The sequence below is a fragment of the Antrostomus carolinensis genome, unplaced genomic scaffold, assembly GCF_000700745.2.
Source record: "Antrostomus carolinensis isolate BGI_N321 unplaced genomic scaffold, ASM70074v2 scaffold2749, whole genome shotgun sequence".
NCBI lineage: Eukaryota > Metazoa > Chordata > Aves > Caprimulgiformes > Caprimulgidae > Antrostomus > Antrostomus carolinensis.
The window spans coordinates 20,118-32,761 of record NW_010337648.1 but is presented as its reverse complement, the minus strand read 5'-3'; the positions used below and the strand labels follow the sequence as shown (position 1 = coordinate 32,761).

At 40.7% G+C, this 12,644-nt stretch overlaps 1 protein-coding gene across 1 annotated transcript in view; it reads left to right on the top strand.

The window, feature by feature from the left end:
• Window positions 1-503: 503 nt before the first annotated feature.
• LOC104518047 (transcription initiation factor TFIID subunit 1) overlaps window positions 504-12,644 on the top strand; it is a gene marked incomplete at its 5' end in the record, with an annotated part of 31,682 nt that continues 19,541 nt past the window's right edge. The window contains 14 exons of the mRNA XM_029086795.1: window positions 504-620; window positions 1,617-1,736; window positions 2,172-2,413; window positions 4,501-4,719; window positions 5,142-5,360; window positions 5,546-5,738; window positions 6,983-7,099; window positions 7,501-7,668; window positions 9,266-9,393; window positions 9,493-9,600; window positions 10,241-10,414; window positions 10,518-10,691; window positions 10,776-10,880; window positions 11,769-11,969. Coding sequence (XP_028942628.1) covers window positions 504-620; window positions 1,617-1,736; window positions 2,172-2,413; window positions 4,501-4,719; window positions 5,142-5,360; window positions 5,546-5,738; window positions 6,983-7,099; window positions 7,501-7,668; window positions 9,266-9,393; window positions 9,493-9,600; window positions 10,241-10,414; window positions 10,518-10,691; window positions 10,776-10,880; window positions 11,769-11,969 — 2,285 coding nt within the window. The remainder of the gene's footprint in view (window positions 621-1,616; window positions 1,737-2,171; window positions 2,414-4,500; window positions 4,720-5,141; window positions 5,361-5,545; window positions 5,739-6,982; window positions 7,100-7,500; window positions 7,669-9,265; window positions 9,394-9,492; window positions 9,601-10,240; window positions 10,415-10,517; window positions 10,692-10,775; window positions 10,881-11,768; window positions 11,970-12,644) is intronic.

Genomic DNA, 12,644 nt, shown 5'->3' with positions numbered 1-12,644 from the left:
GTGTTACCCGGTCAGAGATCCTCTGGCAATGGGTCTGCCTTCTCCGTCTTGCCAGAGTGAACCCACCTCATCTCCTGGTCGCTTTTGTGCTTATTCTCTTCCATTTTTATTATTTTTTTTCACTTGTTTTTTTTATGCCTTATAAATACATTTATTCTGTGTTTTCCCCTGTGGTAAATAAATCTCTTTACTGCACAGTATTATTATGTTTCTTTTTTATTTTATTTTATTTCTAAGCTTATTAAACTGTTTCACTGAGTAAGTGCAAAGTGTTCCTTGTGCTAGAGTTGGTTACTCCCCAATCTTTAGGGGAAATTCAGAGCTCTTGGAGCTTTTGGGTAGAATGAGGGGAAAAATACTCTGATGGGAGATGTCAATCAGGTGATTTTGTTCCTCTAAGAGAAGAGAGCGTAGGAAAGGATTTGTATGTACATAGTGAAGTCTAAAGTTAGTAATATATATTAGGATAAAGCTTTGTGTGACTGGATTTCTCTTCTTTCTAGGCTGGGTTAAGAGCACTGAAGATGCTGTTGATTACTCAGATATTAATGAGGTGGCAGAAGATGAGAGCCGTAGGTATAAGCAGGCAATGGGCAGCCTGCAGCCAGTTCGAAGACCAGGTAAATGGTATTGGTGTTACAGCTCTAGCTGTAGAAGGTATTTGGGGGCGATGGGCCTCGACAGTCTCTTATGCAGGTGACATTGTGCCTTTTCACTCCTTGCTTCAAGAACCCAGTATAAGCTTTTGTGAAACTGTGTTCACTGGGTAAAACCACTGCTTGATATCTTCCTTTTTTTAAGGAATTAGTTCCTCATTAAACTGTACCTAGAAGAGAAACCAGGATTCTCCTTGTACTCTGGGTTCCCCTGCAGAGAATACCCAATACCTGCTCATGTTTCTTTGACCTGTGCCCTTAGGAAGAGAGTCATGCAGGAGGCTAGGTGCTTCTCGGAGATACTGAAAGACAGATAAGATCCTGAATCCTTAGAGAGTCACTTCAGTCTTAATATCTCTCTCCTGCTTTACCCTTGAGTTCTTTTTCTGAAATGACTTTCTGCAGAAGGCAGTTTAGTTCTTTTGTCCATCCCAGGGCTCTCTGTCTGGCTTAGAACAGATTTTCATGAATATGTGGCTTTTCCCTTTCAGTAGCTGCTAGTGCCAATGCTAAATCTTTGCATATTTCTTAAAGCTGCCTTACACTTAACTGTTCTGTTGACATATTGTAGCTAGTGGGATGTAAAGGTGATTTGGGCTTTTAAACCAGGTTTTTCTTACTTTTTTAGCAGCTTTATTTGCTCCACAAAGCATGAATAAGGGGAGGTGATAGCAGAATATATATATATATATTTGAGTGCTTCAGTCATTTTCTGTCAGTTTGCCTTTTTCTCTCCTTCTCACTCTTTCTTAAATTTCAAACTTGCAAGTGAGTTTATGCCAGACACCGAACTTGTCAGAGTTTTGCATCTGGTTGCAACATGATAATGATCTCCGTAGTAATGAGAAGACGTGGTCTTCTCCTCAGGTTGGGACTGGTATGAGAGACCATAAATGGGACGGGTGCCTGGTTCCCTTTTATTGTCTGCTTAATGTGCAGTCTTGTCTCCTGGCTGGTTAGATGAAGATGAGGATGATTACGATGCTGACTGTGAAGATATTGATTCCAAGTTGATGCCACCGCCACCACCACCTCCAGTGCCTGGAAAGAAGGAAGATGAAAAGGATGCAGCAGCCCCTGGTGAGTGAGGACATTCTTTCTTCTCTCTGGCAATATGAGTGTCTGAAGGAAGCAAACGCTGCTGTGAGCAGTTTGTTCTGCGGCAAGCACCACGCGTCCTCAGGATTCAGTCTGTGAACTGCGAAATCTAAAGGTGGGTCTTTGTCCTTATATGCCAGTTATAGGATTGGGTGAAATATTATATTTCCAGTGATGGTTAAAATACTGCTATTGACAATGAAACTGCTTTTTTATCTCATTCTCTCAGTTGTGGCTGGGAAATTCACCTGGAACGCTTAGGATAAAATGAGAGGTTAAACCAGGATGGTACTCATAACACCTGCAGAGGCTTAATTTTTGCATAACTTGGTATAAACAGTAGATGTGGCATTATGGGGTTGTACTAGGGGACAGGGAGGAAATCTGATTGTTTATAAGGTGCTTGTTCTATTGTAGTATCTGAAGATGGAGACGGTATCATTTTGCCCTCCATCATTGCTCCTTCCTCTGCTGCCTCCGACAAGGTGGATTTCAGCAGCAGCTCTGATTCTGAGTCAGAGATGGGACCTCAAGAAGCCAGGCAGGCAGAATCCAAGGAAGGCAAACTCACACTTCCTCTTGCAGGAATCATGCAGCGAGATGCTACCAAACAGTTGCCAAGTGTTACAGAGCTCTTCCCGGAGTTTCGACCAGGCAAGGTATTGTGAGAGATACGTGGAGGTGACAGAAATTGTATCATGTAAGCCCTCTAAATATGACTTGTGTGGTATCAAGGGTACGTACTAAGTAATCACACAGATGTCCTTGCTCGCTTCAGTACTTTCTGTAGTTTCTGCCTGCTGCTGTTTACAAACTGCTTGACGTGTAATGCTTTTCCTGCCATTTGCAGGAGCCTCTTGGAAAGCATCATATAAATCAGGGTGTGAAATAATGTTTTGCTGTTCTGTAAGACCATAGTACAGGCCTGCTGATTTGTGACAAATGTTTTTCTGAGGTAGTAGAGAATACTTTTGCCAGATAATTAAAAAACATAGTGCTAATCTGTATGCTTTCTCGCTTCTCTGGCAAATATCTGCTCCTCCTTTAATGCTGTCCTGAACTTGGTGTGCTCTTCCTGAAAAGATTTGTGATCTGTCTCCTTTAATTAAATCTCCCTCAAAACTGCTCTGACTACGGATCAGAAATTGGCTCAGTAACAAGTTGTTTGAAAGAATGATCATTTTTTGCACAAAGCGAATTAATTACGTACTTTCCTAAATGCTCCCAAATAACAAATGTATTAGATGCATTTCAATAATTATCTTGAAAGTTTTAAGGCTGTCAAGAACAGAGGAAATGTAGGAGGGGAAGGAGAATGAAGATGAGCTTATAGTTACCAAACAGATGGTTGTGAGCTAGAGTGACTTGATTTAGTGTCTGCCTCCATCACAGGCTTTGTGTAGAGAGCTGAGCAGTTTGCATAGTTGAGTGTCATGTTTTAATAATTTAGCTAACCCCTGTCTATTAGAAATCTAGGTGAGGTTCTAGCGCAGGAGTTAGCCTTCTGGATGCTCTCTTGGCTTTTGCAAATTTGGTGTTTCCTGTTGTTTCTGTATTTTTTTTTCAGTTGTGTTCATTTATTTGGTGCTCAACATGGAATGTCAGGGACTGGTTCAGTGTTGAATGTGCCTAATGGGTGCAGAAATCAGTGCAAGCTGTTAATGTTGAGCACTTTTCATAATTAATTCATGAACACTAGAGCTGGCAAAGCCTGAAATCCTGTAGATTTGGCTATAAGGTTGATCGATGTCTGAGAATGTGCATGTTACTGTAGCACTATTCTTGGTGAAACCGCTTAAAATAGCACATGGAGAAGCAGACTTTGTGTTACACTAAATTGTTACCAGCTTAACTGTGTCTGAGACCTTTGCCCTTGGTAAAAGGTTATTGAAAGTGGCCTAAGGGTTCAGAAGTAATCTGAGAGAGACCTGGGGAGAGGGATAACGTTGATGTGGGCAGAGATGGACAGAGTGCTTGTATAAACATTTCCTTTGGGGACCAGTGTAACAGATTAACAGGGAACATTAATAGGATGTCTCTTTACAAGTCTTTGGTTCTAATTCCTGTTTCCTAAATCTGTCAGTTAATTTGTGAATAATACTTTCCCTCTTTACAAGAGTGCTCTGAAGAAACAATTATCAGTGCTTAAAAACCAGCAGTGATAAAGGTGAAAGAAACAGAAGAGGAAGTTTGTCATTGTCGTTAGTGCAGGTTTTGGGGGTGTGCATATAGGGGAGCTGCATTATGATGGAAATAAAAACTAGTGTTTTATTTCTGGACTATGGTATTTCTTTTTATCTGGTTGCTTAAGAAATCTTTGCTTTATATAACTGTATTCTAGCTTTTTCTTTTTTGCTAATAATTTTGTCAGCTCTTCTTCAATCTCCATATGTCTTTCTGAAGGTGGTGGGTTGTTCAAAATGAAAATAATTATTTCCAGGTGGTGTCTTACCACATGCCCAATATGTAAAGGCAATCTTTCTTCCCTCTGATGAGTTTCTTTGTGTCTGAAATTAAGATTAAAACCATTTGAAAAGGAAGGATCCATCAAATAGATGGATCAAAAACTTTTTTTCAAGTATAACCAAGAGACTGTTGATTGCATCAGGGGTTGGGATTGTAGTACAGGCCAAGCTTCTGAATTTCTGAGTGCTCTCTTTTATTACTGCTTTTCAGGTGAGGGAAAGACAGACAAGCATTCCACAGTGTGGTTTTTCTCTGACCCTCTTGTTTTTTGCTGTTGTAGGTGCTGCGTTTCCTGCGTCTCTTTGGCCCTGGAAAGAACGTTCCATCAGTTTGGCGGAGTGCGCGAAGGAAACGCAAGAAGAAACATCGGGAGCTGGCACAAGAAGTGCAGATACAGGAGGGTGAAGTTGTAGTTGAGAGTGGAATGGAAGGAAAATCTCCTTGGGAATATGAGTTTGCTGCTCCTCCCCCTCCTGAGCAATGCCTTTCAGATGATGAGGTGGGATATCTGAGACTTAGAGAGGGTCGCCAGCTAGCACTGGGGGTAGTAGCGGACATCAGCTTTTGAAGAGCTTTTCCTCCAAAATAAAACTGGAGGACAGGGTTGGCTTGTATTCCAGCTGTGCAGAAGCTCTTCTCCAAATACTAGTCAGTGACTTCAGGTGATTGCTTCTTACTGAGAAGGCTGCATCCGTGGTACAGGATCAATAGGAGAGCTTATCCTCTTTGTATCAAGAAGAGATCTCTGTGTTCTTGGAAGTCTAATTGCAGAACATTCTTAAGGCAGCTAGTAAGTATGGAAAAGCACTTCTTAGAAATACTTTTCTCCTCTGAGAATAAGCTGGAAAACTTGGAAGGAAGAAAGTTCTTACTGACACTTAGACCATCAGTGTAACAATTCCCTCCTTTGCTGTACTTCAGATTACCATGATGGCACCTGTGGAATCAAAATTTTCCCAGTCAACTGGTGATATAGACAAAGTGACAGATACAAAGCCCAAGGTGGCGGAATGGCGCTACGGCCCAGCACAGCTCTGGTATGACATGCTGGGGATCCCTGAAGATGGCAGTGGATTTGATTATGGTTTCAAGCTGAAAGAGAAGAAGGAGCAGGAGGTTAAAGGACGCACAGATGAGGGGGTGAGAGGGGAACTGTGGGGGAAGGTGTGGAGGTGACTGGCACTGGGGACTGCTGCACAGTGAGAGCTTGGTGATGGGCTGGTGGATGCTTGTGCACCATGCAAAATGAAACTTTTAATTTTCCTCCTTTGGTTTGAAAGTATAAAGTCCATACAGGTCTTCAAGCAACTATTATTTCCTTCCAGGATGCAGATGAGAAGGATGATCTGCTAGCTGATGAGCACTTCCTTATGGTGACACAGCTCCAATGGGAGGATGATGTTATCTGGAATGGAGATGATGTCAAGCACAAAGGGACTAAGACACAGCGGGCAAGTTTGGCAGGCTGGCTGCCGTCCAGCATGACTAGAAATGCCACTGCATACAACGCCCAACAAGGTAATCAGTGGTCTGATATGAATTGTACTTGCTGTAGTTGAGCTAACTCATTACATGCTTTCATCTCAAATACAGAACATAGTTCTTTCTGCCAGGGAATGTTTTTTTTTCTTTGCAAAATCACAGCTCTGCTTAGAATTCTGAGACACTTTCTTTCCAAAACCAGAGTAGGTCTCTCCTGTTAAAGAAGGTACCAACTCTGGCTTTCTTCTCTCCATGTGGAATAGCAGATGCTAGATCCATTTACAGTAGTATCAAGCAATGCTGCACTTACGATGTGTGCTGTTTACAGGCCAATAGAATTTTCTTTATATGTTTTTTTTTTTTAATTGGAAGAATTGTATAAAAATCTTCTGAAGTCTCTCCTGAGCTAATAATACTATTCTGTTTTTTCTAGATAACAATCATTACAAGCTTCAGACTTTTCTCTTAGACACAAATGCATTTTAGGTTTAAATTGCTTATGTAGAATGAATATTTATCATCTGTTTGTTATATCTTATCCTGCTTCTACAAGAAATATCAGGTCTTTGTTGGGTGCTGGTGTTAATCCTTTACTGTTCAGCTGTGGTTACAAGACGCTCTGAGGAGCTGGGGAGGTGAATTGGAGATAGCTTTTTATAACAGTTTTCATTTCAGCACAGTTGTGCCTGAGCTCTCCAGGCCTGGACTCGCTGTGTTTGAGTCTCATCAAAAGCTACAGTAACGTGTTAGACATGGTTGGTCTGTTCACATGCGTTCAGTCTTACGCCTTCCAGAAGCATTAACATAAGTGACATGTGAGCATATGTGAGTTGGTCTGCCCTGGGAGGAGCTGCTTCCACAGAGTGATTCCTTCAGGTCTGCTTGGCCTGTTTTCTATGATAGTTTGACCTAAGACAGGAAGCTGCTGGATGCCAGACCAACTGTTCTGTCAATGGCAACTGTCTTCTCAAGGCCTCTCACTTTTATAGGAACTGTATAGAAATTCTCCTTAGGCATTGTCATGCAGGGTATGCAAAGCAAGCTGAATGTAGCTTTGAAGAAGCTGCAGACTCCAGCAGTAAGCTGTGGGTGAATGTGTTTTTGTCAGTCTCACCTGTAGTAATGACACATGACACTCTTTGTGATAGCAGCAGTAGGCCCATCCTGGTTCAGGCTGGAAATCACCCTCCATGCAGCCCCCAAGTTCTGATTTAAGGCAGTGCAATGCCCCCAAACCTTCCCATTCAAGCTAACCTTACTTTTGTTTTCCTTTTGTCTAGGTTTGAACCGCAGTGGCTCTTTGCTCAATCCACCAGTTCCACTGGCACAGAAACCAAATGTAGCAGGAGTCCTAAGTCTAGCAAAAGGCAAAGAAAAGCAGACCCCTGAGCAGCAAGGTAACCCCTGAGGATGTCAGTTTTTGGCAGATGAATCAGTGCATGTGACACATGTTTCTGTATAGACTTGTGTTCTGTGTAGTAGCAGGGTCCTTTTTTGGCAACAGGGTGTAGCCAAAAAGGATACTTGTTTGCTCCAAAACCTGTTAAAGACCCTATTTCATTCTTGGAGGTTCTCTGTGTTTCAATGGAGCAAAATCCCTTTAAGTGTAGGTAAAGCTGAGGCTTGGGGCTCTGCTTGCAAGATGAGGTTTTTTTTGCCTTTTAGAGGTCCTGCCTCAGAAAGCCCTGAAAGATGGGGAGAGTTGAGGGGAATAAGATGTGGGGATGAACCACAGAAAAATGGTTTTCTGCCACGGTGGTGTATAAAACTTAAGGATTCTACCTTATGATTGTTGCAGTTTCCCTGGATGAAGACAAGCCCTGGTACTCTATTTTCCCAATTGATAATGAAGAGTTAGTATATGGCCGTTGGGAAGACAATATCATCTGGGATGATCAGGCAATGGAAACCTACTTGGATCCCCCTGTCTTAACACTTGATCCAAATGATGAAAACATAATTCTAGGTATGTTTGTGGTGTCCAGGAGTTTGACTCAAATGGGAAAATACAAGTGGAAATGGAAGCAAGTGTTTATAGTCACACTGTAATGGAAACAAATGGACTGGGGCAATACTTAGGGCCTTTCTTTGTTCTGTGTTTTGAAGATAATTTGCAAGTAATCAAAAGCCTAAGCAGAAGAAGGCAACACTAATAACTAAAGGTGTGGTACACACTTTCAGTTCCCAGGTTAAAAGCAGTAACAGGAGAGTAAAAATTAATGCCCTGAAAATGAAATTAAACATAATTAATCTGACTCTTGTGTTTTAGAAGTGACTGCATTCATTTAACTTGCATGCATGTTGGTTTGAAGAGGGAAGGTAGAGAAGGAAACCACAAACTATCCTATGCTGTTCTCAGCATGGCTTGTATTCAAAGCCTGAAGAAGCAGATTCCTTAAGCCTCTTTCAGGCTACGGTAATGGCACATGGGAGCAATGACTTTACATAACACCTGTCAGCATTTTTGTTACTGCGACAAACTTACTCAGTATTCCTGGATTTTTATTTGAATGTACTCCCTGCTTACGTTGCTACAAGCTGGAGAGATTTTAGTCTTATTTGGGCCACTAAAATCACCACTTTCTCTTAGATCTGTCTGTTGGTAGTCTTCAAGCAGCTATATGTAATTTAAGGATAGGCATATCTTGCTACACATTTATATGGCCTGGACTGCATTTCCTTCCTTAGGAAAGTGGATCAGTTCTAACAATTTATATATGTTATTGATTGGAAAGTTTTGGTATTAGCCAGCAATCTTGAAAGTCGCTGTTAATTTGAGCTTGGTTAAAGTAAAGACAAACAGACTTTGAGTATTTTCTTTCCAAGTCTGAAATACAACACAAAATTGCCCATGTTTGTATAAATAGTGACAAAGGTGAACCCATTCTTATTTTATATAGAGTGACATGAGATCTGTGGATGAAGCTGATGTAGTGTTTAGCAAGCCTGTACCATCACTAGGCTGTGCTTTTTGGTGAAAATCTTACTTGATGAATCCATGCTTCACAAATGGCTGATTTTTAAAATTCATACTGCTTCCCTGGAATTTTTCAGGAATCCCTTTTGGGTTTCAGGTCCATATTATCTTTGGATTCAATCTCATGTTGTGTATGTGTGGGGAAGAAAATGATTGTTAATACATGTAGTTGGGAAACAGTATTGGCACTCCTGTCACCTTGACTCTCAACTCTTTAGAATAGTGGCTTTGTCAGAACACAAGCTATTTCTTGTACTTTCATCATTAGATTATTAGTAAATTTTGTGTTGAGCAGTGGATACCTCAGGAAATCCCCACAATCACCTTCCTCCCATTCAAATCTTCTCACTGCTGAAGAAGGTAAGGTAGAGATTTAAGCATGGAGCTTTTCTGCATTTGTTGAGTTTGTTTCATATTAACCTGTAGGGAGGTAGAGGGGGAGGAGTGTAGAAGAAGGACAGTCACCCCAGAAACCGAACAAAACAGCTATAATATCTGGACCAAGCTGCAGCTCAGGAGGAGGTTGTGGTGATGAAAAAGGAACCCTAGGACAAGTGGCCTACAGTGTGATTGCTTGTGTTTTTAGAAATTCCTGATGAAAAGGAAGAAATGACTTTGAACTCTCCTTCCAAGGAGAACAAAAAAGAATCTTCTTTAAAGAAGAGTCGAATCCTGTTGGGAAAAACAGGTGTCATCAAGGAAGAACCACAGCAGGTCAGCATAAGCTTTAGCACCTCGCAGGTTGGGAGTGACGTGGAAGGAGTGTTTCGTTTTGTTTTTTGACACCTCTCTCTGTGTTTAAAATTGAATTAGAACATGTCTCAGCCAGAGGTGAAGGATCCCTGGAACCTCTCCAATGATGAGTTTTACTACCCCAAACAGCAGGGACTTCGAGGAACCTTTGGAGGCAACATCATTCAGGTAGTCACAGTAGTGTTGGCTATAGAGTGTCTTGGTAGGAGGTTTCTAGCTGAGAGTATGATGTAGGATTTGTAGAAAAACAAATTACAGCAGGTCAGTTAAGTGTTCATAAGAGAGATTTTTAATGTAGCTTAATTAAAATTATTAGAAAGGAGTTTGAACTAACTTTTCTTGATCGCCCCAGCAAACAAGTTTAGGTGCTAGATCTTGCTGTATCATACATGCCATGTATTTTTAGTGTCTCTTTCTGAAGCAGTAATAGGATGGGGGAAAGTGGTGCATATAGTCAAGAGGTGAGGCTGCACTTCTGCTACTAGTGTGTGTTTTAATATGGATATTGTAAAAATAATTTAGATAATGATGAATTTGGGGGTAATGGCTAATAAAGTTAATTAAAAAATCCTCTAAAAATAGTAAAATTATAGTAATCTGTACAGAAAGACCTACATGTGGACCTAAGCACTTTCTGTCCAAAAGCAATGTGCATCATAACAAGTGAATTTAAATGCACTGGTATTACTGCTGGCAGACCTAAAAATATTACTAGGTTCTGTTAAATAGGAGTTACCAGGATAGGAGGATGACCTTGGTTTTGAGACGATACATGTCATTGTTAACACACATTTTGTTCCCGTGTTAGCACTCTATCCCAGCAGTGGAACTTCGCCAGCCCTTCTTTCCCACCCATATGGGTCCTATGAAACTCCGACAATTTCATCGGCCTCCCCTGAAGAAATACTCTTTTGGTGCCTTGTCCCAACCAGGGCCCCATGCTGTGCAACCTCTGCTGAAACACATAAAAAAGAAAGCCAAGGTACAGTTGTTTTTCCGTGTATGTGATGTCAGCTGTGGCTCCATGTGCACAGCAGAGCTGTTTGATGTGCTGTTTTCCCAACGCTGTCTTTTCACTGGCACAGATGAGAGAGCAGGAGCGTCAGGCTTCTGGTGGGGGTGAAATGTTCTTCATGCGCACACCACAGGACCTAACTGGCAAGGATGGAGATCTCATCCTTGCTGAATATAGTGAGGAAAATGCCCCTTTAATGATGCAGGTTGGCATGGCAACAAAGATTAAAAATTACTACAAAAGAGTGAGTATTCAGTTTTTGCTCTTGGACAGTGATTTTCTTCTGCCTCTCACCGAGTGTTAACTGCACCTTCATTGCACGTTGCAGAAACCTGGCAAAGATCCTGGAGCTCCAGACTGTAAATATGGAGAAACTGTTTATTGTCACACTTCTCCGTTCCTGGGTTCTCTGCATCCAGGCCAATTACTGCAGGTGAGAAAAGCAAGCATAAGAAGACAGAAAAGTTGAATGTGGAGTAACAGGCAGAATGTTTCATGCCCTGTTTATTGAATCACAAATAATATTCAACTTCCAAAAAACCAGATTCAGTTTCACTTCCAGTTTGTCTCTTTGTTTACCAATAATAATTCAGTTCTTGGCTTTTTTTTTTTAATATCTCTGTTGTATGTTTTTTAAAATTGTTGTAGGAATGACAGAAATTGCAGGAAGTGAATCTTTGCTGCTTTGCTTTGTAATGGCGTTAGAAATACTGTTAGGACTGAGTGGAAGACCAAAGCTGCTTGAATGTTAGAGAGCTCAGTAAACAGGTGTTGGAGGTGATATAAAACATGAATTTATCAAGGTCCAGGATATGTGAGCAAACACTTTTGTGTACTTTCTGAGAGTTGCACTGCTGGTTGTCTGCTGGATGCTGGTTCCTGGTCAGACATGTCGACTTTTGCTTCTGTGAGCCTTTCTCCCTTGTTGAAATACATACATACAGTTGAGATGGGGAGAGGAATTAATGCTGTAAGGACCACTTGGTTACAAAAACCATGATAAATGTAAAAATAGATTGATTTCAGTTAATGCTAGCTGCTCTTGTGCAGCAATAATTCCGTCCATGCTGTACCACAGGAGAAGAAGTAAGGTGAAGGTTGATACTAGAGATTAATCACAGAACTGCCAATGCTAATTGTTCAAGCCTGAGAGGACTTCATGATGGGTAAAACAGGAGTACATATATTGTGATATAAATGATGATGTACCATTGGAATGACTTGGTTTGGTTTTTTAAGATCTTTTTTGTAGCTTGAGTTACAGAAAATTTGATCAAAACCTGACTTTCAAACTTTGATATGTTTTCGTTTCTCTTATTAGGCATTTGAAAACAACCTTTTCCGTGCCCCTATCTATTTACATAAGATGCCTGAAACAGATTTCCTGATTATCCGGACACGACAAGGCTATTATGTTCGAGAATTAGTGGATATTTTTGTAGTTGGTCAGGAGTGCCCACTTTATGAAGTACCTGGTCCCAACTCTAAACGAGCCAACACCCATATCAGAGATTTTCTGCAGGTATGTGATAAGAAACAGTCTGGAGATCTGAGGGGTCTTTGGAGAAAGCTCATGGTGTAGGCAAGGGTTTTGTGTGGACAGCCTTGATTTGAGAAGCTCGTTGCCCCCCCCCCCCTTTTTTTTAATGAGGTGAGAAACTATGAGAATTGGATATTAACCATACAGACCACTTTGGTTGTCATTTAACCAACGATTTATAGCATGCTTCTGTTTACTTGCATCCTATCTGATAAGTATATGATAGAGGCTTTTTATTAGCCAAAATAAAAGCTTGTAAGATTATATGAATGTGTAAGAAACTGAAGAAATTAGAATAAACTTTGAAGTGGTTATGCTGTATAAAATGACACTTACATGAATTTTACTAAGAGGCAATTAAGGGATCCTAACACAGTCCTATTACATAGCACAGAATTAGAGTTGCTTCATAAGTCCTTGTTGATTTCCTAGATCTCGAGGCAGTTAAGGTTTGGGACTGTCAGTGACCATTCAAATAAATATCCTCAAATTTAGATTTTGCAGAAAATTTGTAGTAATTTGCTGTCAGTTTAATTTAAAATTATAATTCAAGAGGTATTTGCAGAGCAGGAAAATCCCTGCCATTACCAGAGTTCAAGTTTCTGTACCAAAACATTAACATTTCCAATGTGATAACACAAAATTTCAAGACAAATA